The following is a 26,158-nucleotide window of genomic DNA, read 5'->3' on the forward strand; positions in this document are numbered from 1 at the left end:
TTCATATAATTCCAATAAAACAATTTAGCAAAAAAGAAATTACGTAAAAACAATAAAAGAAAACTTTTGAGTAAGAATGAATTTGTTCTTCTTTTGGAACTTAGCTATAGGAAAATGATAAATGATATATTCAAAAATATAACATATACAACAGATAAAAAGAACATAGATTTTTTAAAATATTTAACAGCAGCTAAATGCTAAAGACAAAATATTTTAATATTTTAAAACGAGATAGCCAGAAAATCGAACAAAAAGCAACAAGTTCATAGTCAAAATCTGGGCAACAAAAGATTATATAACATATAGAAACGAGAGAAGGGAAATCTGATTAAGATCGAATGGCTTGAGCAAGTTTAACTAAAGAAATTGAAAAACTTCAACAAGCAAACCGTATTAATGGTAGAAACACGATCGTGTGCGACTAATCAATCAGTCAATCAGCAGTTGCAAAACTACAATCAATGCGATTTATTCTCTTGAAAATCAATTGAATACTTGACAATCTTTTTAATAATCTATTATGTTTAATCAAATAAGTTAAAAATCTTGAACTAATAAAAAATATTCTAAGCAGAAAGACGATCTTGTGCGACTGATCAATCAGTCAATCAGCAGTGCAAAAAGCATTGTAAAAACGACAATCAATGCGAATTATTCGCTTGGAAATCAAATAGATACTTGACAATCTTGGTAATAATCTTCTATGTTTATTCAAACAAGTTGAAAATCTTGAACTAATGAAAGATATTTTAAGCAGACTGATCAATCAGCAGTTGTAAAGTTAGATTAAATGCGAATAAAATCGCTTGAAAATCGAAGTGACACTTGGCAATTTCTTGTATGTTTAAGCAAAAAAAATACATAAAATTTGAATAGCAGAAATACGATCATGTGCATCTGATCAATCAGTCAATCAGCAGTTGCGAAACTACAATCAATGCGAAAATCTTGAAAATCAAATGGATACTTGACAATCTTGGTAATAATCTTCTATGTTTAATCAAATAAGTTGAAAATCTTGAACTAATGAAAGATATTCTAAGCAGAAACACGATCTTGTGTGACTGATCAATCAGTCAATCAGCAGTTGTAAAGTTAGATTAAATGCGAATAAACTCGCTTGAAAATCGATGTGATATTTGGCAATTTCTTGTAGATTACATAAAATTTGCATAGCAGAAATACTATCATATGCAACTGATCAATCAGTCAATCAGCAGTGCAAAAAGCATTGTAAAAACGACAATCAATGCGATTTATTCGCTTGGAAATCAAATGGATACTTGACAATCTTGGTAATAATCTTCTAGGTTTAATCAAATAAGTTGAAAATCAGAAACATGATCCCATGCGACTGATCAATCAGTCAATCAGCAGTTGTAAAGTAATATTAAATGCGAATAAAATCGCTTGAAAATCGAAGTGACACTTGGCAATTTCTTGTATGTTTAACCAAAAAGATTACATTAAATTTGGATAGCGGAAATACGTGTGCATCTGATCAATCAGTCAATCAGCAATGCAAAAAGCATTGTAAAAACGACAATCAATGCGATTTATTCGCTTGGAAATCGATTGGATATTTGGCAAGTTCCTGAAGAGTGCCAGCTTTTTTTTTTCTTTTTGGTTGGAGAGTTCTTCCGTTTGTAGTGGACCAGCATAAACGAGACAACCCTCTGGACAAAGAACAGTTATGCGGTAGTCGGTTAATTAGTCGCTCGTCGATCGTCGTTTGTCGTTTGTCGCTGCATACGCTAATTTTCCAAATGATTTTCACGTTTTCGCACATGTTGCGAGTGGGCAATGACAATGAGAAAAGGCATTTGTTAAACCGGCAGCAGATGATGATGCGGGCCAAGGTGCAACTTCCCTACTTCCGATCTGTTCGTGTGTGTGTGTGAGTGTGTGTGTGCCTCACACACGCCCCGAAGAGTCATTCTCGACATTTTAATGACATCGTTTTGTGTGTGCAATGCGGAGATGAAATCGTCGCGCGTCGCGATTTATGATCGAGCTCATAAAACTCGCATCCCGATCGTAAATCGATGCAACGAAAATCCTTATTGTGTCCTCGAAAAAACTGTTCAACGACTGTCACAACCACATTCAACATTAGCCACAATTTTTACGAGCAGTTTAAGGAAACGTTACGACGATGACTACAAAAACAATTCAAATTATTTTACGCGCTTTTTGTGACACAATCGTTGTGTGTGTAAATATTGTGGCTGCATAGGGGAAATCCTCTTTCCCCTTCCCCTTCCCCTTCCCCTTCCCGTTCTTATTTTCCCCACTCAAAATTCAAGTTGCGGGTCGTAAATGTAATGATATGCCATATCATTTATGAGCTGCGCTGAGGCAAACACAATTACACAAATTAAATGAGACTTACCAGGTATTCGCACCCAAAGTGCCTCAAAAGCAAGTGCAGTCCTTTGTTTACGTATATGAAACATTAATGATCCGATCTCGGATATAAAAGTGATCCTGTGAAAGAAGACAGAAGAGAACGATGCATAAATAGAAACAATAATGATCGGACAATCTAACAGAACATTAACTAACAACTTTAATGCAAAATTAAATTGAAAATAAAAGCTAAACACTTAAAACATATTAAATTAAATATAGAGCATAACTTAAGATCAAAAAGTTGAAATAATCAAGGCTATTCTTTCCATATTTTTGCTATATAATATGGAATATAGCAAAAAAGATCCTTCCTTATTATTTATCCTAAGTTCTAGAGATGAAAATAAAGCACAAAAGTAAATAAAATATATTTCGATATCCTAAAGATAACAACTAATCTTCAAGTTCACAGTTCGTTACAAAGTTGTAAGCTCAAGTGCCTTCTGAACTGTAGATTGTGGTCTCCTAATGAAGATATCCCAAGCACATTTTATTTATCGCATCTTAAGCAATCTTAAAACAATTTCAACTGGTTTCTTCAACTTAATACAGTTAGAGCTGTATCCCAAAAGAAAACAAATTCAACGGACCTCAGTCTTATCGAGGCAATCAAAAGCCGCAAAGTAAACAACGAATGCCTGAAGTTTGAGGGCAAATTGGCTTAGGCGCTTAAGGCAGCGAACCAGAAACAGGACATCGAATGGAAAGCAATTAAAATCCAGCGAGTGTAGCGAGGAGTGTGAAAGTGTTGCAGCATCTTGGGAAAGCGGCTCCTTTTTGACCCCTTTTCTTTGCTCTTTGCTGACCGTAGAAAGATTTGTAGCCCAGTTCTTTGACGATTTCAATCTCAATCTCGACGTCGACGTCGATCGGTGTAAATGTATCTATTAGTTTGGCATTTGGCATTGTCCGTGTCAAAGTTTGTCGTGCAAACAACATTAACATATTGAATGCCAACCCTTTAGCGCTATCTGTCTTTTATCTTTCAACTCTTTTGCTATGCAAATGCACTTCGATTGCTGCTCAACCCTAAACCGCAAAAGCAAGGACCTTTCCCATGTGGGTGAAGCGATTGCATTCAATCACGGAGGACAAAACGCAACGATTGATCCCTTTGATTGTTGCTCGAGTTGCGGGTGTTTAGAATCTTATTATTTATTTCATTGAATTGCATTTGAATGTAAATGCGATTGCGATTGCGATTTCGATTGTGATTACGTTTGCTTTTGTGACAGAATGAGAGCAGAATGAGCAAAGGACACGAGACACAGGGAGACATTTTCAGAGTTTGGCGCGCAAAAACCCGAAACTCGAAAACTCTCTGGCAAGATGTCCCAAAAAGCCGACCAAACAATCAAAACCAAAAAAAAAGAAGAATTCAAAACGAAGGACGAAAAATACGCACACGTCACATTGATTAATCGTCCTCGTCTCTTCACGTCTTCCTCGCTCTGTCTCTTTCGCTTTGTCTCTGTCGCACACACCCTTGGCCTCTCTTTCACGCTAGGAAATCAGAGCCTTTTGACAAATACAAATAGCTTGGCGAAATGAGGTCCTGCCTAAGGAGCTGCTTCCTTTAAGAACTTATCGCGCACGTCGCATGGGATTAGTGTGAGTCGCCTTTCTCGCTCGCTCTCTCTCTCTCTCTCTCTCTTCTCTGTCTACTCTCTACCTCTGCTCCATTTATTGACAGTTGCAATTGCTTCCACTTCCACGCTCCCTGACATTGATTGAGTTGCCTTATCTTCCCGCTCGTCTTGATAGCTTCCTTGATGATCCTTATCGTTAGCGTTATGCCATTCATTTGGCCAGCTGCCTTAACCTTTGGCTCTCCGCTTAATCCTCCGCTGGGAAATATCGCAAATATCGCAAATAGTTGCAGCACATACAGTTACAGTAGTCGATGCATTTTCCTTTCCTCTTGCTTTCGGCACTCAACCCATTTGCAACTCTCCGCTGCACTCTCCACTTCACTCTCCACTCCACCTCACCCCACACTCTCCGCGCACTCCACTCGGCGGGCACTTCAACCAGTTTTTGCCACACACTTGAGAACCTTCCGAGCGTACCTTTGGCTTTGGTGTTCAACTGCATCCACGTGCCCACACAGCCTCCTCAACACACACTCTGCATACTCACACCCCCACACACTCTATATTTCTCCCTCTCACACTCTCTTCTTTTCTTCTTCTTCTCCTTCTCTCCATCTCAGACACACACACAAAGACTCGTGCGTTGTTGACAGCTGTCCCCTGAGCTCAAAGGTTCCTTTTTTTTTGCTTATTTGTGCTACCCTGTGATTGTAAAATCTACAAAATGGGTAGCTTAACACTCAGATTCATTGAAATATTTTTTATTAATATAGAGAATAGTTCAGAAGTCTGAAGAGATCAAATTATAACATAGAATAATTGCAGACCTTAAAACTTTTCGGCTGAAGCATAGAATATTGATAAACATAACTTAATTTAAGGAGATATTCTGATGCATCTAAAATAAAAGACTTGAGAAAAGTCTAGAACCACTTAGTAAACAAAACATTTTAAAAATTGAATAAAAAAAATGTATTTATGTAAAACTATTTAAGAAAAATATATGTATATAATACACAATATATAAATAAATTCTTGCCGAAATATTTTGAATTATACTTGTGTTTAATCCTAATCTTTATAAATTATTTAAATTTATACCAAATTATTGCCAAAATATTCGGAATATATCAGGAAAATCCATACGGAAATTTTGAAATTCACTTGAGTTTCAGACATACTTTCAAACATTTTCATTAACTATCATGAGACATCCATTTATAGAACCAATCTCAGCTGCTATTTTACCGACTACAGGGTATCTCATAGAAGTGACTCCTCGATAAATGCTTGCACAATTTGTTGTAGCTAGTTATCCAATTTTTGGCGCAATTGCCGAAAAGGTGTGCCAACAGGCAGACAGACGGACAGACGGACGGACAGACAGACAAAGGGGCAGGCTAACGCCGACGCAGCGGCAGCGACTGCGACTGCGGCACTCAGGAACTTCGGATCCTCGTGCTCTTGTGTGTGACACATTTACAGCTCAAAGAAAATCAGAGCAGAAGACGCCGCAGCAACAAGGAGCAGAAGTAGGAGTGGGAGTAGGAGTAGGATTCGAAGATGGAGTCGTGGCAGTAGCAATGTGCGAGACTGCAGCTGCCCCGGGGTTTAGTCAATTGAGCGCACAGCAACAATGGACAGCAAACGGCACAGGACAATGACAATGGCAATGTCAATGGCAATGGCAATGGCATTTACTTAAAGGCATATTTAATGCACATTTAAGGAGACTGGAGTCGGCAGTAAACGGCAGCCAGAAGCTAACGACCCACGCAATAACCAGAGACCAGCTGTTGGGCTGTCAAACATTTTCCATAGAGCATATTTTGCATAAGTTTTCGGTTACGGCTCGCTGGCCAACAAGCCGCAGTCCAAACAGAAATAAAAAACACCGAAACCGAAACTAAAACCGAGAAACCGTAACCCAAAACATATTCAAATTTATGCAAATGCTGCAACGTTTTGTCCAAAAGGTGAAATACCACAAGGTAGTAGCAGCTACTACCGACGACTGACGGAATGTTATCCTGCGATTCCTGCGACTTCAGCACAGGTGTGTGATAAATGCCATGTAAACGACAGACAGGATATGCTTTATACACTGGCTGTCGTACTATATGGCTCTGCATATCCTACTTCTTTTTAGGGTTGTTCCCAGACATCGACCCTCCGGTAGGACCCTTTGATACAGCAACAAATTTCATTTAGTCAGACCGTGTGTACGTAATTTGTAACGTTGCAGTCTTTTGACTTGGATTTATAACGGTTACAACTGTTTATCTCTACCGACTAATCGGACCAGCACTTGAACCTAAGAGCGATATGTGAATCATAGGAGACAGGGTTTTCAAAGTCGCTTAAAGTTTCCCAACTTAACTGAGAGTCTTACAATCTTAGACCATTAAATAAAAGATACACTTAAAAGAGTTTGTTTTCAATAAAATCGAAATAGTATACTTTATTCGGCGAAAAAAAAATGTCTTTAAAATTATATCTAAAATTAATTTGGAATGTGAACTTGACGAAGGCAATTAATATATTCGCTTTTAGCAATAAATTTGCTAATTTAATTAAACAAAATTTCTAGAATTTCTTCTTCAAGTAACAAAATAACAATGTGCCAAAAAAAAAAATGTTTTATAAATTATTTGGACAGCCAAAATGTATTAGATTTCCCTCGCGGGAATCCTCATTTCTCCACGAACGCATCCTCATGAAAGGAGAAACTCAGCCGACGCTTTGTGACAACTCCAAATGAGTCGAGCTCCTGCTCTGCCTCAAATTCGCAATCACTTGTCGAGTTGTGACCGCTGTCGGGACTGATGTGGCGCTGCTTGGAACGCGAACTGCAAGTGCTGGATGTGGAAGTGGCATGTGGCAGCTTCTTCTGGGCGGAGCGAGAGGCAGCCGCGAGCAGCTTCTGCGCCGATTGCCTAACGCTCGACGAGATCTTCGTGGTGATCTTCCGCTTGCGTCGCACCACGCGCTGTCTCCTCAGCTGCAGCTGCAGCGAGCGGCGTCCCTGCTTCACTCCCAATCCTGACTGTGGCTGTGGCTGTGGGGAGCACACCTCTCGCTCCTCGTAGCCATCGGGATTGATGCTCGATCGAGCTGGAGGTGATGATTGCCAGTACTCGCGGAGATCGCTGGCTGGATCGAATGCGGGTCGATAGGTGGGCGAGTGGACGACACCAGTGGAGAGGAGACGTTGTTGATGCTGATGCTGGTGACGATGTCGCAGTCGCTGGCGACATCTAGGACGACCTGCTGCTGCTCCTAATCCAGTTGGTGGCTTACGCGTGCTCTCGAGAATGGCATCGATCATCCGCTCAAGCGTCACGTCGCCCATTTGTGTAGAACTCAAGGTGGGTTCCACTGAGGGAGCATCTCCCGCCTCTGTTGAGACGGAGGGCAAGGGTTGGGGAATGGACTTCTGCTCGAGGTAGCGTGGCTTCTCGAAGTAGCTGTCGGGGATGCCGATGCCACGCAGGGCGAGCAGAGGTCCTGGAATGATGTTGTTGCTCTGGTTCTCCTGGTTCGTCCTGTAGCTGGGCGAATACTCCGCCTCAAAGGTGGGCAGCGTGGATGCATAGACCGTTGTTGGCTTCAGCTGAAGCTGACTGCGGCAGCGTTGCACCTGAGGAGTCGTTGTGGTTGTGGTTGTAGTGGTGGTCTGCAGTGGCGACATGTTGATGATGTTGCTCAGATCTCTGAGCAGTGGCGTCCGTGTCGAGGCAGCTGGCAATGGAGTGGAGGTCGAGGTCAGCTCGATGTTCTCCTTGCCCAGGCCAAGCGGACAGTGACGCTTCGCCTTGACGCGCTGCATCAACAAGGGCGTCGCAGTGGGGGAACGGCATGGGGAGCAGGAGGGAGTGGGGGAAGTGGAAGCAGCATCGGAAGCCTTGTTCAGGTAGGAAGGACGAGGCTGGTTGACAGCCCACTTGAGCATCTTGGCAGCTGCAAAAAAAAAAGAGGATAAACTTGTAGATAGTCAAGGATGAGGATGAATGGATATGGAAGAGGAAATGGAAGCGGATCTGGCTAGTTAGGTAGCGAGTAGTGAATTCGTCTAACGTCTAGCGGCTTTCATTGTCTGGCTGACAAAGAAAAAACCAGCTGAACTTGTCTAGGAAACGAGTTTGCCGAGATTCCTGAGATTTTTCGCAAGGATTTCAAATTCGCACTCATCTGGCAACTGAAACTGAAACTGAAACGAAGGCAGCTGAGAGGCGCCGCAACACGGCGCACAACAATTGAAAGCTCGCGCAACAAAAGCAAAGGCAAAGGCGCGCGCGCAAAAAAAAATAAAAACGTGAAAAGCTCTAACTGCTGTTTGGATCGTTTCCAGCTGCGTCGTCGTCGCCCTTGTCTCGTATTTTTGGGTGGTTAAAAGTGTTGTTGCTGGCCATTTCAACAAATACATATGCATATGAATATATGTATGTGTATACGCGAAATATATCGCAAATGGTTTCAAGTGGAAAGTGGAATTGAATTTGCAAATCTCTTGAGCATCTCGAGACCAAAAGCATTTTGCGCATTTTGCCGCCACGTTTCGCTCTTAAGCGCACTTCACTTCCACTTCCAGACTTTCGAGTTCCAGTATCGAAGTGCGCGACTAAAGCCAAAGCCGAAGCTAAGGCCGAGGCTGAAGCCGAAGTGAGGGCAGCCGAAGCGCAAGCGAAACGCGGCGCACGCGTTTTAAATTATACGAAATTTTATGCAATGATTTTTGCATTTCGAAATGGGACTTTTGGGGTTGGGGTGTTTTTTTTTTTTTAATTAAGTTTCTCACACAGCACACTAACACACTCTCGATACGCTTCTCATGCTTCGTTGACTGTCTGCTTCCACTAAGTTTTAACTCTCTTTTGCACTTGTCTTATCTTTACCTTTTCGTTCTCTCCTTCTTGATTTATGCCAAAAAAAAAGAACTTTGGCTCACATGCACAATATTTTCACGGCAAAGTCAAATAATTTTCGTAATATTCCCAGGCACACGGAACAGCAAAAAAAAAAATAGCGAAACACAAATTTTGGTGGTAAGCAATGCGCCAAAAAAACGAAAAAAAAAGAATTATATTGCGGAACGTTGGAACGACGACGTGCTGTCAGTTGAGCAGACGCAATGTTACTGATTCTGTGCTGGCACGGCATATTGCGTGCTCAGCTCTGGTTGAGAGCACCAACAACCACCGACGCAAAGAACACGCGCTTTCTCTCGTTCTCACACTCGCTCACTCTCTCTATCTCTCTCTGCGCTACTGCTGTTGCTTGTGTTGCTGTGCCGGCATGCAGCGAGAGCGCAAGACAATGTGAGAGCGACCAAATGCAAATCACAATCACGTTGTGTAGTTGAATTGAAACTGGAAACTGCAAGTTGAACTCACGCACTTTAATTGAAATAAACATTGAAAGCAGTTGCCTTCAATCGTTGGCAATCATTTGATTGTCATTATCATCGAGCAGCGCAAGGTTAACATAGTGTTGCCACATGTGCATTCTGAATATGTTGAGGAAGTAATCGTTCGCCTCTGCAACTTCCTCATACTCCCGCCAGAGCGAACGTCGCAGCCAATTCATGCCAAGGAACAACAATGCGCTTGCTGTGATCAGCACGGTGAAAGCGACGTTAGCATCCAAGGAAATCACTTCACTTTTCCTCGCCAGGTAATATTCCATTGTGGCAAGTAGCACATAACTCTTGAATGCATCCTCAATAGCGTTCATCACCAGGATGCCTGAGATCATCAAGGCCAGCAGAATAAGATCTACTAGATCCACTCCATCTATCCATCTTCTTAAGTCGTTGATCATTTCGAGAGACTAGCAGAATTAGTTTCAATTCTGACTGTTCAATGAAATTACCTTAGCCTACTTAAACATATAAAGTATAGAGAAGTTTCTTAAGATTTAACAACCTTCAAGATTATATTGAAACTACTTGTAAACTGGAATTGGAATAAGAATCCTTAAAAGAAATTCTTAATGTCCATTAATACTACATATTTGAATATATCTTAGATATAATATATGTATATCTCTCATCTCAAAAGAGTTTTCTACTTTAAAAAATAAGTAAATTTATTGTACTTATATAGTTTTATACTCGTTGATTTGTTGTGTCTCTTAAAGAGGTGTTTTCCTAAAAAAAAAGGGTTCAACTTTTATTAGATTAGGAATTTTTATAAGAAACCTTGTATTAAATAGAAATTGGGCATTATTCTTTTAAAATGTATTTTGTATTTCTATAATTTTGTCAAATTCCTTCGTTTTATCCCGTTTAGTTTTTCAATAAATGTCCCTAATAATAATTGTGCATATTTTCGATTCTTGAAATTGTGTTAAGCGATTTGTATAACAAATTCATACAAATGGCCTTCTGATATCTAATTTATATGAAACGCACGCCTTTCTCAAATCAATCACCGAGAATTACACAAGAAATAAAAGAGAAGAACAAAATGCCGACATTGCCTGAGGGAACTACGAGTTGAGAAAAGTATGAGTTGTATATTATATATGGGGATATGACAGGATATGTGTATGCGTATGATATGAGGGAGACGAAGCGGGACGACGTTTGAGATTCTAAATTATGGCCAAGACGGTAAAACGCGCAGCAGAGGGAGGAGGGGAGGGGAGGGTGAAGGTAGCACGAGCTCTTAATCCCACACAGCTGTTTCTCGGTTTCTCGGTTTCTCGGTTTCTCGGGACAGGGAGTACTACAATACTTCTTGGCGCTAGCCGTGTGATTTAAGATTAGCCTACCTCTCGTCCTTTTGCCTACCTTATCTTGATGTCCTTGATGTCCCCTCTCTCTCTCTCTCTCTCGCCCTGTGTTTGCGTGTGCGAGGAAAAACGCCCGTCAAGGAAAAGTACAAAAAATAAATAAATAATGTAGAAAATGGTAGGAAAAAAAACGGTAGCAAATCGGAGCGTGAAGTCGGGAGAAAATTGGAAATTGGAAATTGGAAATCGGAGAACATTTTTCGCAATTTTCGTGTATGAGAAATTGCACAATTGTTGGGCAATTTATTAGACGACAACGGCAACGAACGGATTCCCTTCAAGGCGTTGCCCATGCCCTAATTTATCTTCCCGGTAACCCCGCTCTCCCTCTCCCTCTCCCTCTGCGTCTCCTTCTTTCTCTCGCGCCTGGGGCAGGGGCGTTATAGTGACCAATGCGTTAAATTGGCTTTGATTCAATGCCTGACAAGACGACAGATTATTGTGAGGATCCTTGCTGCAGCTGCCTCTTGAACAGAGCGCGCGCGGTCTTCAGGACAATCGGTAGATTCTGAAACCGGACCATTCTTTGACCGTTCTATTGATTTATTCTCAGTTCTGTCACTTTTTTAGATTTATTCATTGCTCCAAATTGCGATCAACAAAACACAGCTGGACTATTTGTTACGCACAATCTAAGGATCTGCATAGATAGAGAGCAAATTACAAACTCGAGTAGATCTTAAGAACGCATTAAAAGTGTGAGAATTGAGAATTTTGTATTACAACTAAAATATAATGAAACCTATTTACTACGAGCATAAAAAAAACAGTTGAAATAATTCATATTCTCTCTTTCTTATTTAAATTATTTGTATACATCGAAAAGATTGCATAAATCTTGAGAGGGATTAAACTATCTCATAAATAAAGTTCAAACTTATTGAAAGTACAACTTCTATATAATTTTTATACCCGCTACCCATTGGGTAGAAGGGTATTATAACTTTGTGCCGGCAGGAAATGTATGTAACAGGTAGAAGGAGTCATCTCCGACCCTATAAAGTATATATATTCTTGATCAGCGTCAACAGCCGAGATGATCTAGACATGTCCGTCTGTCCGTATGAACACCTAGATCTCAGAGACCATAAGAGATAGAGCTATACTTTTTTTTCGACAGCATTTGTTATGTTTGCACGCAGATCAAGTTTGTTTCAAATTTTTACCACGCCCACTTCCGCCCCCGCAAATCAAAAAAAATCGAATAACAAGCGTAATTTTAAAGCTAGAGTTGCGAGTTTTGGTATATACAATAACTACTATAGTACTTATGATTCCTGAAAATATGGTTGCGATCAAATAAAAATTGTCGAAGTTATTTTAGAAAGACTATCTGGAATATTGTGCCGTCTATGGTATATTTTGAATGCGGTACTGTATCGATATACCAAATATACCATTTGGTATATTTTCAGTATTTTTGCAGTATATTCGCAAAATCTATTTCTGTTATTCAAAGTGGGTAGCGGGTATCTCACAGTCGAGTACACTCGACTGTAGCTTTCTGACTTGTTTTTACATTAAAGAGTTACCAATCTATTAAATTCCGTTTATTATTTAGAAATTTAACTAACTAAGCAAAAAACTAACTTATTTATGAACCAACCGAAAAGTTCTTTACTTTAATTTCCGAAATGCAATTGTTAGTAAATAGCTGACAACTTCTCGTAGACAGGTCGTAAAATACTTGATGAGATAATACTATTATATAGTTCTTCAGCTGGGAAATAATAGTTGAATGGAATAGAATCAATTGCATTGAGAGCCAAGTGTCCACACTCAGTGTGGTCTCCATCCGGAAATAGAAATTGCAAGAAATCCTTTCAATTGATTTCGACCAAGTACGCAATAAATTCTCGTGCAGGAAGTTTTTGGCAATAAAGTCTTGCTCTAACTTTATACTATACATAAATATATTGCTATCTCTTTCCAGAGAAATAACTGTTTGCTGCACAGCTGTCTTGAGACGCGAGATCCAGATTCAGAAGTCTCATAAATTTACGCTTATAAACATTCCACTGAATGAAGAGAGAGAGAAAGAAATGTTTGCGTCGCAGTTGGCGTTGACGCTGACGCTGACGTTGCTGCGGGGACATCGACGCAGGAAGTTCGGTGCCCAAGAGCCGAAGTCGTCGAAGTCGCAGGATGAAGCCGAGCCCTTTCACCAATAAATTGCGAAACAATTGCACAATTTTCCACAACATTTTCTTTTTCTCAGCAACAGCAGCAGCAGCAGCAGCGACGTCGGCAGAGACGGCGTCGGCGCTTGTCCCATAAACAATGAGCTTAATTGTACAATGGTCTGTGTGTGTGCGTGTGTGTGTGCGTGTGTTGTCCTTTTCTTGGCGAAAATTCGAAGGTGAAAGGAGCCACACGCTGCGAGAAAGGTAATTGAAAATTATGTTTTGTGGCGTAAGCAGCAAAGGAGCAGCTGGCGCAGCTAAGCTCACACACTCATACAGAGACACACACGCACACGCACACGCACACACATACTGGACTGATATCAAGATAGATGAAACGATACCACAGACGATACCTTCTTTTGCCATACTGTGAGTACTCGCCATTCACCTTGACGCTGACTGACCAACTGCGTGTGAGTTTTCGTTTTTGTTTTGTTTTTTTCTTTTTTTTTTGGCCAATGTTTTGGGCCCCTGAATGGCAACAATGTAATCTGCTAACATGGTCAAGATAGCATATCTTTTACATCGAGTTGTGCAAAATGTGTGTAAGATATAGCGGAGAACATCTGTCATATACATATATGACAGTTATTTTGGCAAAGCTGTTATACTGCCCTAAAGCGCTGCCAGCAAAGATCACGAAAATTATCAAATTAAATTAAATGTTATATTGTGATATTTCATTGTCCTTGCTTGGAATATATTTGTATTATTAATTCATTTTTTTTTTAACTATTACATCAATCAACATTTTCCATGCCAAACTTAAGCAGCGCTCATTTTGGCTCGTTCTTATAACTCTTTTACTCTACTTGTTACTCCTTTGACAACCAACACACTCCCACACGTACGTATGCAGATTTGCGCCTGCGCTTAAGCCACTCTCGCTCTATTCCTCACTCTCTCTCTGCAATGCGGAACTACCTTTTGCATTGAAACACTGTTGCAGTTGCGCACTCACCTTGACTCTCTAGCCCTGTGCTCTCTCTCGTTTTGGGCTCTCTCATTCTCACCATTCGGCTATCCACGCAACACGTTTACTGCATTAGCAGAGCCGGCGTTCTCAGTGCGCGCAGCTAAGCGAACGCTGTGCTGAGAGTCAAATCAGTCTGCAATTGCTATTCGAACAGAACGCACGTGCCTCGCCTCGCAACGCATCGAAAATCGCATGAAACAAAAATCAATCGCGTAGTCGGCACAAATCTCACTTTGCAATTTGCAAATATTTTATTTATTTATTTTTTTTATTTGTGACATACACAAAAAGCAAACCATACAGATCGTGCAAAAAGGTAATTAATAAAAGCAAAAAGTGTTGAATGAAAAACGAAATACAAATCCGAACGGACCTTGGACAAATGCCGCTTTGGAAGCTCAGCATGAGCTTTTGGAATTCCTTGGAATATAACACACTTCTATGCCATGTTGTTTTGCATTCCATCAACATAATTGTGCATATCAAATTCAATGCAATTTCCAACATTTCCCAAAACGGGGGTATTTCGCCCAGCAGCCCATTGGGAAGTTAATTGCATGTAAATGGAATGAAAAGGGATGCCAATACTCTCATTCGAAAGCCTACGGCGGCGGGCGGTGTTTCATACTATACAACACAAAAATTGTTGAATTCTTGTTCTGATTTCATTTCTGCCGCTTCGTTGATTTTGTGTGTGTGTATTTTATCCATATATGGATAGAGCAAGAGCCAAAAAGCGCGCCAAAAAATACTCGTCCAGCAACTTAAGGCTGCCAATGAATGCAAACAAAGAGCCAAAAAGCCAAAAGACTAAACGACAAAAGGAATTCGCGAACACACACAGACAGACAAACACACACACACACGCTCACACTCAGACGCACACGCACGCACTATTCAACAGCGCGAAACTAACCGAACCACTTTTCTTCCTCCCGCACTTTGCAGACGACACCCACAACACACTAAAGAGGAACCAACTGAAGCGGGAAAAAAGTCGAATAAACTGTAGAAGCAGACCAAAAAGATGCTCAAGTGGGCTGTCAACCAGCCACGTCCTTCCTACCTGGACAAGGCTTCCGATGCTGCTTCCACTTCCACTTCCCCCACTCCCTCCTGCTCCCCATGCCGTTCCCCCACTGCGACGCCCTTGTTGATGCAGCGCGTCAAGGCGAAGCGTCACTGTCCGCTTGGCCTGGGCAAGGAGAACATCGAGCTGACCTCGACCTCCACTCCATTGCCAGCTGCCTCGACACGGACGCCACTGCTCAGAGATCTGAGCAACATCATCAACATGTCGCCACTACAGACCACAACCACAACCACAACGACTCCTCAGATGCAACGCTGCCGCAGCCAGCTTCAGCTGAAGCCAACAACGGTCTACGCATCCACGCTGCCCACCTTTGAGGCGGAGTATTCGCCCAGCTACAGGACGAACCAGGAGAACCAGAGCAACAACATCATTCCAGGACCTCTGCTCGCCCTGCGTGGCATCGGCATCCCCGACAGCTACTTCGAGAAGCCACGCTACCTCGAGCAGAAGTCCATTCCCCAACCCTTGCCCTCCGTCTCAACAGAGGCGGGAGATGCTCCCTCAGTGGAACCCACCTTGAGTTCTACACAAATGGGCGACGTGACGCTTGAGCGGATGATCGATGCCATTCTCGAGAGCACGCGTAAGCCACCAAATGGATTAGGAGCAGCAGCAGGTCGTCCTAGATGTCGCCAGCGACTGCGACATCGTCACCAGCATCAACATCAACAACGTCTCCTCTCCACTGGTGTCGTCCACTCGCCCACCTATCGACCCGCATTCGATCCAGCCAGCGATCTCCGCGAGTACTGGCAATCATCACCTCCAGTTCGATCGAGCATCAATCCAGATGGCTACGAGGAGCGAGAGGTGTGCTCCCCACAGCCACAGCCACAGTCAGGATTGGGAGTGAAGCAGGGACGCCGCTCGCTGCAGCTGCAGCTGAGGAGACAGCGCGTGGTGCGACGCAAGCGGAAGATCACCACGAAGATCTCATCGAGCGTTAGGCAATCGGCGCAGAAGCTGCTCGCGGCTGCCTCACGCTCCGCCCAGAAGAAGCTGCCACATGCCACATCCACATCAAGCACTTGCAGTTCGCGTTCCAAGCAGCGCCACATCAGTCCCGACAGCGGTCACAACTCGACAAGTGACTGTGAGCTTGATCTGGAGGAGGAACTGTCGCTGGGACGTGGACGTGGATGTGGACTGGGCGATGAGGAGCAGGAGGCAGCCTGCAAGCTGGATGCGATTTGGCTGCACTCGGAGGCGAGGGATGCGACTAAGCGACGTCTAAGTTTCTCGCTCAACGACGACAGCTGATTCCGCATAAATTATACAGTACTTCATATCAGGGTTCATGGATCAACTAATCCCACACGGATCACTTAGATATAACATCATTTTTTTTTTACTTTTTTTTATTAATTTAAGAGCATTTTTTTTTGAGAAATAAAAACTAAACAATTATATTATGGAAATGGAAATGTTTTCAATGGGTTTCTTAATGAGCAGAGTTTCAGAGTTCCTGACTCTTCCTGAGGCATTCCCACAGTACACCGATTACCTGACTCAAGAATCGTGCAATGGATCGTGGTGTTGCCTTCATAATTTTATGACGACTTTGCTTAAACCACAAAAGACGCAAAGGAACCAGCATTAAATGCAAAACAACCTCTTGAAAGTCCAACGATGCGTGGCGCATGGTCTTCAAGTGTTCAAGTCTTCCAGACCGAGCAAAGGAACGAAAGGAGAATACACGGGCCACACTCCGCACCCCGCTGCAAGAACAAGTCTTTCCCACAGCGTCTGGGTCGTAATGGGCGTTTTTATGCCTTGATAACTCCCAAGAATGCCCAGAAAGAGACCAAGACAGACAGAGAGAGAGAAAGAGGGAACGATATCAGCACCTAATTGAGGGGCTTGCGGTTAATATTATGTGGGCCAACCAAGTTTATGGCCAACAGTTGAACGAGCTTATGAAACGAATAACGAATGCAGGTTTATCAGCTCTAATTAAGTTGCGGAATAAAACTAAAGAAACTAACTGATAAAAATGAAAGAACTTGAAAGTAAGAAGAAATCAGCAGAGAAAAAAGAAAATAATATTGCAGCAAAAAATAAAAGTTATTCAATTGAAGAGCGAGATCTTACGATATGGGATTTTGAAATATATTAAGAAAATAATAATAAATAATGTACTACTTACACTTATAGTATAAATGAAGCCATGAAATCTAAGGACAAAAAGAATGATAAACATTAATATAATTATAAAAATGCATTAATAAAATATACTTAAATTAAATATTACATAATATAACTGAAATATATAAAAGATACTCTTAGAAATATTCTTTGTGACCCAATAAACACTTCATTAAATACAACTAAAAACCAGTTAAAATGCATTCTTTAAAAAAAATCCTTCATACACGTAATTAGAAAGGAATACACGAAATTCTGTCATATGTTGAATAAAACCTGTAAAGCCTTCAAAATTTCGAATACGTTATGTGGAGTTGGAAATCGCAAACCAATTTGCCAGCGAAATGAGCCAAATAAATTGGGTTAAATGAGAGTCTTTAAGTAGTTCCCACAGCTGAGCAAATTAGCATGTTGAGGTAAACGTCCCTCATTAGCTCAAGAAGTTGGTCAAGTTTTCGGAGGATTCAGGTGTGTGTGTGCGACGCGTATCTTCAGGGCCCATTGGCCATTCAATTGGGAATAAGCGACAGTTCTCATAATTGGGCCGGCGTTAAATGAGCTGTCATAACATCGGAGGGTTATGTAAATTCAATGCATCTATCCCATGAGCCGAGCCCTTGTCTTAATCTTGCAATGGTCAAGCCCAATAGAGATGGGCTAACTAAAGCGTTAACACTTTTCTCACTCGCACTCTCTCTCTCTCTCTCCCTGTCTGACTCGTATGTAGATCAGTTCCCAGGGTAATGCTCAGTAGAGCGTAAAACATGCATCGGCATTCCAAGACTCTGGACAGAGGGAGAGGGAGGAGGAGAAAGAGCTGGCCAGACATCTGTTTGGGACTGATGGAACAACTGTAAACTATTATACATAAGTACCTTATGATGTGATATGTCTGGACATTGATGCGAGTTCACAATTGCCAAAAGGTCAGCTCAACAGATCAACGACAAAAAAACATAAATAAAAAATAGAAAACAGAAGACGGAACAACACAAATATTGTGCAGGTATTTTCCTCATGTCATACCCTTTTCCCAAAAAAAAAAAAAAAAAACATACTTCCGGACAGGCTCCGGTCAGCGCACAAATTATTAGACGGGGACAGGTTTGGTTTTCCCTTTTAGCGGAGACGAACAAAGGCAAATCACAGAAAAGGTTACAACAACCAACTACGCGTACATCATTGTTTTTTATGCGTTCACCTTTCATTTCACTTTTTATGTTCGGTTCAGTCTGTCCGTCTGTCCGTCCGTCCGTCTGTCCGTCTGTCCGTCTGACTTCTGTTTCTACTTATGTATAATATGTTCTACTTCTACTTCTACTTGTTTTGGGCAGTTGCACAATTATTATCTGGTTCTCTAATGATGGCCTCTTTGTTCCCCGTCATTGTCATTGTCACTGATGCGACTCTCAACTCAACTCAACTTAACTCAAGGTAACTCTCGTCTCGTCTTGCCACTCCACAGACTTACCGTCTCATTTAACAGGCAGCTCTTTAATTTTATTTAGATTGTTATTGAAACGGTTTATAATTCAACTACATGAACTGCTCGAAATCGAGGTGCCCAGCGATACTTATGAATTTTAACTTTAATGACTAACAACCGGTGATTAAAGTTCACTTAATGTATTATATAAAGGGAGATTGAAAAATGTTCAGCACAATAATCTTTAAAACATCTAGCGAAGTTGTCACTTAAATTCAGTTAAAATGTTGTAGTCAAAATTCTTAATAACAATGTATTACCATGGGACTATAAATTTCAATTTATTCAAAAAGAATGCGCTCAAAACTATTCTAAAAATTTCAGAATAAATAGCAAAACATTTAATAAGTTAAAATTGCGACTTTATTTATAATTTTTCAAATGCATACAGAGAAAGAAAAATCTAGATTGATAAAATCATTATTATTTCTTTTTAAGATCGAAAAGTTCTTAAATCAAGATTTGCAATCTTAAAATAAAACAATCTTAAATCAAGATTCTTATGCTAAATTTGCATTTTAAGATTAAAACCTTGATTAAAGAAGACGTTTTCATTCTAGTTGGAAAAGAAGATTGCAAATCTTGATATAAGAACTTTTCGATGTTAAAAAAAGAAAATAATAATAGTTTTTATGCACCTATCGAAAAAATTCTATTGTTAGTTAGTCAGACAGTAAAAGATTCGAATCTTGAACCCAGCTGAAAATGCAATTATCAAATGTGTTAAACACTTTGGAATTGGGTTCAATAATTTCTAGAAAGTGCTTGAAAATAGACAGCGACATTTGGCAACTCAATTGCAATACAATTCAATCGAGATCAGCTGAGGATCAATTGAATTCATGTTATAGTGAAAACGCCCCTACAGATTTAGCACACTTCACACTCTTTCTCTTATTATCTCTTTTCTAAAGTGAACGAGGGGGAGCTGCAGTTAATAGAGTGAGGTGTGAGGTATCTGGACAATGGCAAAACGATGATCTCTCACTCGCATTGGATTGAAAAACCCATTTGATGGCACACTTTTGTTTGTGAAAATTGTGGAAAATGTGTTGGCCATTACTCGTAAAAGCGGGCACACTTTCAACTCTAATTGCGATTTAAACGTTCGTGTCGAGTGCCACAAAACGTGTCTGTAAATTGAAACAGCAACAAACATTGCACTATCCGCAACAAAGTCCAATCCATCTACTTCAATAGACACGCAGTGCACCCGCTTGATTTTGCAGCGAGTGACAAAAGTCGAGTCGACTCGACTCGAGTCGAGTCGAAACTCTTGACGCACCTTTCGACCCGCACTTTTTTTTGTCGTTTGTCGTTTTCTCACTCCCCTCGCTAGGTGCATGGAGAGAAAGATAGAGAGTGATAGAGAGAGAGAGAGAGAGAGAGAGAGAGAGAGAGAGAGAGAGAGAGAGAGAGAGATTGGCCGCCCGCTTGCGTCGCGTTGGCCACGCACGCGTGCCTCTGTCCCTGCCCCACTCCCCTGGCTGTCATTGTCCTCCGGCCTCTTATCGCCGCATTGCCATCGCGATTCGCGGGCGAAACAGTTGCAAAAACTGGCGAAAACAATGAAACAACCCAAGCACAGGACAGGACAGGACGAAACTGCAAACGATCGAGCAAACGAGCGGGCGGTTGCTTGCTGCTAAGTCCTGCATGTCCTGCATGTCCTGTCGATCTGTCTTTGACTCGCGTTTGTTGTCAGGAAGTCGACGTCACTCGACGTGCAAATGTGTAAACATGTGCAACAAGAAACTCAAAACAAGTGTGGACTAACACTTACCCTGTAAGTAACTTAACTTAAGAAAATGGAAATGTGAAAAAGTTCTGGAAAGCTTTTAATTTATAACTCCAACAGTCTAACAGTTACCTTGTAAAGTTCGATGTAAGCTGTAACAATCTATTTATAATCTATAACTTAAGAATATGGAAATATAATTAGTCATCGTATAAAAACAACGTTTACAAAATTAAATATACTTTCGCAATAAGCTGAATGTTGCGACTTATTTTCGAAATCTTAATTACCATAGTTTTGAGGTTGGTTTAGTAGATGAGTTCGAATTGCAGATCGTTACGTTATTTTCTACATACATATGTAGTTGAATCCTTTAAGATGTTGATATTAGTTGAAGGTTTAATTACCCTGCCAAAGTATGTAGAAATTGTACGTATAACATATTTAGTTCAGTTCTGTTCCTAAGTTGAAATCAGTTCAAAAGATGTACAATTACTCCCAAAAATCGATTTAAAGTTCAACACTTCAGCTGGTTAACATTTTTTAAATCATCTTTAATGATAAGAATTTCATATATATCATTATTAATTCAATAATATATAATATAGTATATGAAAATGTGAACATGCAAAACCAGCGAACAAATAATTTCAGCCTACATTCATTGATTCTTGTTATAATCAACGAATATAGGCCCAAGTTATTCGACCACTGTTTTGAGTTTTGATATTTTCATAAATATTAATAAACTTTAGCAAAACGCAGACAAAATTTCTTTACTCTTGTGTTTTAAACACATTTGAAATTTATTGAAAGACAAGAAAATGTGCATACATAAAACTTTTGCTGCTATTGAATCTCATCAGATCGCTGCTACCCGCTTGTAAACGATATTTATAGGGTATTGGCAGAAAGTACTATATGCAGGACACTGTCAGCAAGAACCGTTATGGCGACTGTGCTGTCAAGAGAGGAAAGAAAGGACTTTCGATTGGCATGTCCTGAGTTCGATGTGTTGGACGTGCGGGTCGCTCGACAGTATTTTTTTCTTTTTTTTTGGTGTTGTTATATTTTGTGTTGCATCTTGTAATCGCATCCCTAATAACGCCCATTATTATCAAGGCGCTAACTATGCATGTCCTAGCCTCAGTCCTTAGTCGAGTCTGCAAGGCTCTAACAAGCCGTATCCTTCGACAAACTAAACTCAAATTTCACCTGTTGTGCTCGGCGTGCCATAAATTTTCAATAGCTGTTAAGCAAAACCTGTCGTCTCCGTTTGCTCTACATCCTTGGCCCCCAATTATTATGTTTGTGACGCATCCCGCGCACTCGCATAAAAGAGAAACTTCGAAAATAAAAACGAAGACGAAGACGAAAAACCGAAAGAAAGGAGACCAATTTAAGGCAAAAACACACTTCATATAACATGTTATTTGCAGCTCTAACCACTCATCAGCATTTGGCCAGCTCTCGACAGCAGGTGTAAAGGTCAACAACGAGCTGGCTCAACGACCTATCGACCAATTGACCAATTGACCAATTGAGCAGTTGACTAGTTGACTAGTTGATCCATTGACCAGTTGAGCTGTTGGCCACATGTTCAACAAAATGCAAAGCAACTGCTGTCAGCCAAGAACAGGGCAAAGAAAATAAAATAAAATAAACTTGAACTTAACATATAAAAATAAACAAGTAAGAAAGCTACAGTAAAGTATGCTCAACTGTAACAATAAAAGAACAAGTAAGAAAGCTATCTGATCGCAACCAAATTTTCAGGAATCATAACTACTATAGTAATTATTATATATATATATATCAAAAATTTGCAACTCTAGCTTTAAAAGTACGCTTGTTATTCGATTTTTTTTATTTGCTGGGGCGGAAGTGGGCGTGGCAATCATTTGAAACAAACTTTATCAGAGTGCAAACATAACAAAAGCTGTCGAAAAAAAATTATAGCTCTATCTCTTATAGTCTCTGAGATCCAGTGTTTCATACGGACAGACGGACAGACACACAGACGGACAGACGGACATGGCTAGATCGTCTCGGTTGTTGACGCTGATCAAGAATATATATACTTTATAGGGTCGGAGATGCCTCCTTCTACATTTCTTGCCGGCACAAAGTTATAATACCCTTCTACCCTATGGGTAGCGGGTATAAAAAAAACATTAAGGTATTATTCATAAAATATACCAAATGGATATACCGAAAAGCTATACTTGGTATATCGATATAGTACCACATTCAAAATATACCAAGGAATGCAAAATACATCCGATTCAATTTCTCATAGTGAGGTATTATTCATAAAATATACCAAATAGATACACCGAAAAGCTATACTTGGTATATCGAGGAATGCAAAACATATCCAATTCAATTTCTCATAGTAAAATTGCAAAATTAATTAAAATTTTATTTAAATTTCGAAAAAGCTAATTGAACTGTTGCCAACAGAAAAATGAATAATATTATATGTGCCGCTGCTCTGTATGATAAATGATAAACGATGATCAATCAATGAGCAGTCACTGATCTGCATATGTCTTTGATCCTTTAGAGCGAAGATCAGAGCGTATATCATCATCATGCATCGATGGGTTGCAATAATTACTGCGATACCTTCATTTTTTTTTTTTTTTGCAGATAGCTTGAGCAGCGGGATAAGACGTCAGTCTGATAAATGTGGCACATCATTGCAGCAGCATATCATTAATGCAAATCTATGGGCCTGGGTCAGGTCGTTTTTTTTCTGTTCTGTTCTTCCACACTGAGTTCTATTCTTTTCGCTTCTTTTTTTTTTGCACTACCCTTCTGACTGTCATGTCACCGAAAATATTATTTTAACAATTGCAAACTGTCAGAGCAGAAATCTAGAAGATCTTCTTGAGAGGGGCGCTATGCAGTTCATTAAGTGCGGCTCACTTGACAGAGATCGCGAGTGAGTGAGTGAGTAAAAACCCTTTCGATAGGATTTGTGGCAGAGCCGTGAGAGAAAAGAAAACAGCTTAAACTTGGGGTATGACCCTGATCCTGACACTACCCAACCCTATGTTGAAGTGCGCAAAAATTTAAATGACGAGCGGATGGATTAAGATTTTGTATCCTTTGCAATTTTCCGCATTTGCGCTAATGAAGAAAATGCACGACGCTCAACGCCTTGAGAATGCAAAAGAGATGCAGTGTTAGGGTTAAGTTCTGAGTTACCCTCCTCCCCCCAACTCTACTATCACATATATATAAAATGTAAAATGTCACCCTCGATCTCAATTTTGTCCCGAATTGATTTCGCAAACAAATTTACAATGGAAGTGAAGTGTTTCGTTCTGTCTGGAGAATAGTATCATAAGTAAGTAACTCTCCAGGGTTGCCAGGCTATAGCGTGTGGCGTGCGTTACGCTTCGGTTAAAGTTAAAACACCCGAGTCTGTCTAGTGGACTTTGCATATGGCAGTCAGTCAGGGCCTAAGCCGATAGGCCTGACTAAACGCCCAGGCGGGGTTTTAACTATTTTGCATAGACGCAGGACCCTTTATTTTTTGTTTTTTTTGGTCTGAGTCAGCGACTCAGGAGACAGGCAGCTGTTGCAAAAAAAAAAGTAAAAAAGCTGCAAATGCGAAAAATATGGTAGAATAAGCTACCTTCATCTAGACGGAGGGCGACACGTAATTGGAGTTGAAGTTGAAGTTGAAGTAGAGAAGTCGAGGGGCAAGACGACAGCCAAAAATCAAATATCATATATCAACTTACATATCACAACAAGATGGGAAAAACAAAAACAGTGCGGCCTAGGCATCTAGGGAGTTTCCATTACCATTCATTTCATTCCCAAATTTTCCTTCTCCGTCTCCATCTCGATTTCCATATTGCATTTACCATTTTGAAGAAAAGATTTCCATTTGCATCTATTTCCATTACATGGGCTCACACCTTTCGCGCGCCAAAGAGGCAAAGGATGATGATGGGACAACGGGACGGAAGAGCAGGAGAGGGCAGGACGACAGCTGCCGTATCTGATCGACTCTCCCGAGTCTCGAAGAAGTCGAAGAAGTCTGTATATGCAAATGGCATTTATGTAAATCTCCCAGGACATTCGATAGGTGGATGGCTCGCATTATGAATTATTGAACTATTGGCAGTCTAAGCAAATATAAATTGAGCAATAAATTTGAAGGGAAAGGGAAAGGGTTCGATTTGAGTTTCGGGCGTCAGAATCAACGTTCCTCACCTCCCTTCCTCTCTTCCTCCCTCTGTCTCCCTCTTTCAATGTGTTTCTTCTTACGACATCGATATGCGTGAGTTTTTTTCCTACTTGTTTTTCCTTAGCTGTTGTTTTATGCCATAAGTGTTTGCAAGTGTGCTTAAGAATCGTCATGTGACATGACGCAGTCAAAATTGTACAAAAAAAAGAAAATACAAACAAAAAAAACCTAGAAGTACAACTCCGATGGCAATTAGCGATAAAAACTAGCGCTATGGTTCAGCACTAAAAGGTCGCGGCTCAATTAGATGAGTTAGTCGCCCGTTTGATGTGCCCAAATTGAGGTTGCAACTTGCAACTTGCAACTCGGTGGCACACACACGGTAAACGTGGCCACGTGGCCCTCGCAGCTGACACTCGACACTCAAGAGTTGAGCCAATTTTAGTCGGACTCTGTTTAAACTAAAAACACTCTCTTATTGGAAAGTTATTAACTCTTCAGTACGCCAACTGACTCCGCAATTAGAGTGGAGAACAAAATAATATATAAGATATATTAACTATATTAACATATTTCTAGCATAGTAGACTGATATTGATCTAATCTAGCATAGTAAATGATCTAATATATAATAATAAATAAGTCTATAAGATTCTGGGACTATATTAACATATTTCTAGCATAGTAAATGATCTAATATATAAAAATATAAAGTCTAAAATAATATATAAGTCTTTAAGATTCTGGGACTATATTAATATATTTCTAGCATAGTAGACAAATGATCTAATATTCTTTAATTTGAATTAAGAATTCAAATAATTTAGTCTTTAGCTTATAATTTATTACTGTAAGGCATTTAAAAGCTTTGATTCCATTTTATTGCTATTTAATGTCAACAATTGCTCTTTTGACTTGAATAAAAACAAAATAATGAGATAAAATAAAATAAAAACATTGAATGGAAAGAAATGAAATCAAATAAGTTGGAATGAAATTAAATAAATTTGAATGAAATAAAATAAAATAAAATGAAATGAAATGAAACTTTGGTTAAATATAAAATGAGATAAAATCTGAAGAAATTAAATAAATATAACAATAAACTTTAAAGAACTTCAACAATTCAATAAAAGCCAAAAAAAAGTATAATATGATCTCTATAATGAAATGAAATATAGTAAATAATAATAATAAAATAAAGTAAAAAAAAACAATTAACTTGAAAGAGATTAAATAATTTAATAAAATTTAACAACAAAATAAATAAAAATTTATAATAGAATATCTGTAATGTATAAAAGTAAATAAAATAATAAATTTTAAAGAACTTCAACAATAAATAAAAAGCCAAAAAAAAGTATATATAATATGATCTCTATAATGAAATGAAATAAATAATAATAATAAAATAAAGTTAAAAAAAAACAATTAACTTAATTTAATAAAATGTAAAAACAAAATAAATAAAAATTTATAATAGAATATCTATAATGTATTTCCATGTAATTCCAATAAATAT

At 39.8% G+C, this 26,158-nt stretch overlaps 2 protein-coding genes across 4 annotated transcripts; one reads left to right on the forward strand and one right to left on the reverse strand.

Annotated features, from left to right (window-relative positions):
- Positions 1-6,555: 6,555 nt before the first annotated feature.
- On the reverse strand, positions 6,556-24,245 carry LOC117578170 (uncharacterized). 2 transcript variants are annotated; one of them, XM_052008123.1, is made up of 2 exons: positions 24,185-24,245; positions 6,556-7,967 (listed from the first exon to the last, which is right to left on the reverse strand). In XM_052008123.1, exons 1-2 carry the CDS (start codon positions 24,228-24,230, stop codon positions 6,700-6,702), a joined length of 1,314 nt encoding a protein of 437 aa, XP_051864083.1. In that variant the 5' UTR covers positions 24,231-24,245; the 3' UTR covers positions 6,556-6,699. The 2 variants fall into 2 exon arrangements, with proteins under 2 accessions (XP_051864083.1, XP_034119352.1); XM_034263461.2 differs by lacking the exon at positions 24,185-24,245 and adding an exon at positions 8,903-9,044 and having other exon boundaries at positions 6,558-7,967.
- On the forward strand, positions 13,314-16,437 carry LOC117578169 (uncharacterized). 2 transcript variants are annotated; one of them, XM_052008121.1, is made up of 2 exons: positions 13,314-13,357; positions 14,913-16,437. In XM_052008121.1, exon 2 carries the CDS (start codon positions 14,992-14,994, stop codon positions 16,318-16,320), a length of 1,329 nt encoding a protein of 442 aa, XP_051864081.1. In that variant the 5' UTR covers positions 13,314-13,357; positions 14,913-14,991; the 3' UTR covers positions 16,321-16,437. The 2 variants fall into 2 exon arrangements, with proteins under 2 accessions (XP_051864081.1, XP_034119349.1); XM_034263458.2 differs by lacking the exon at positions 13,314-13,357 and adding an exon at positions 13,719-14,280.
- Positions 24,246-26,158: the final 1,913 nt, after the last annotated feature.

This window comes from Drosophila albomicans, chromosome X (genome assembly GCF_009650485.2).
Source record: "Drosophila albomicans strain 15112-1751.03 chromosome X, ASM965048v2, whole genome shotgun sequence".
In the NCBI taxonomy this organism is placed as follows: Eukaryota; Metazoa; Arthropoda; class Insecta; order Diptera; family Drosophilidae; genus Drosophila; species Drosophila albomicans.

Bases quoted from the DNA above. Each gene is read 5' to 3' on its own strand.
- LOC117578169 (XM_052008121.1), top strand. From the start codon at position 14,992: ATGCTCAAGTGGGCTGTCAACCAGCCACGTCCTTCCTACCTGGACAAG.
- LOC117578170 (XM_052008123.1), bottom strand. From the start codon at position 24,230: ATGCCTAGGCCGCACTGTTTTTGTTTTTCCCATCTTGTTGTGATAT. The intron at 7,968-24,184 runs GTAAGTTGATAT...TTTTTTTTGCAG, and splicing joins TTCCCATCTTGTTGTGATAT to CTGCCAAGATGCTCAAGTGG.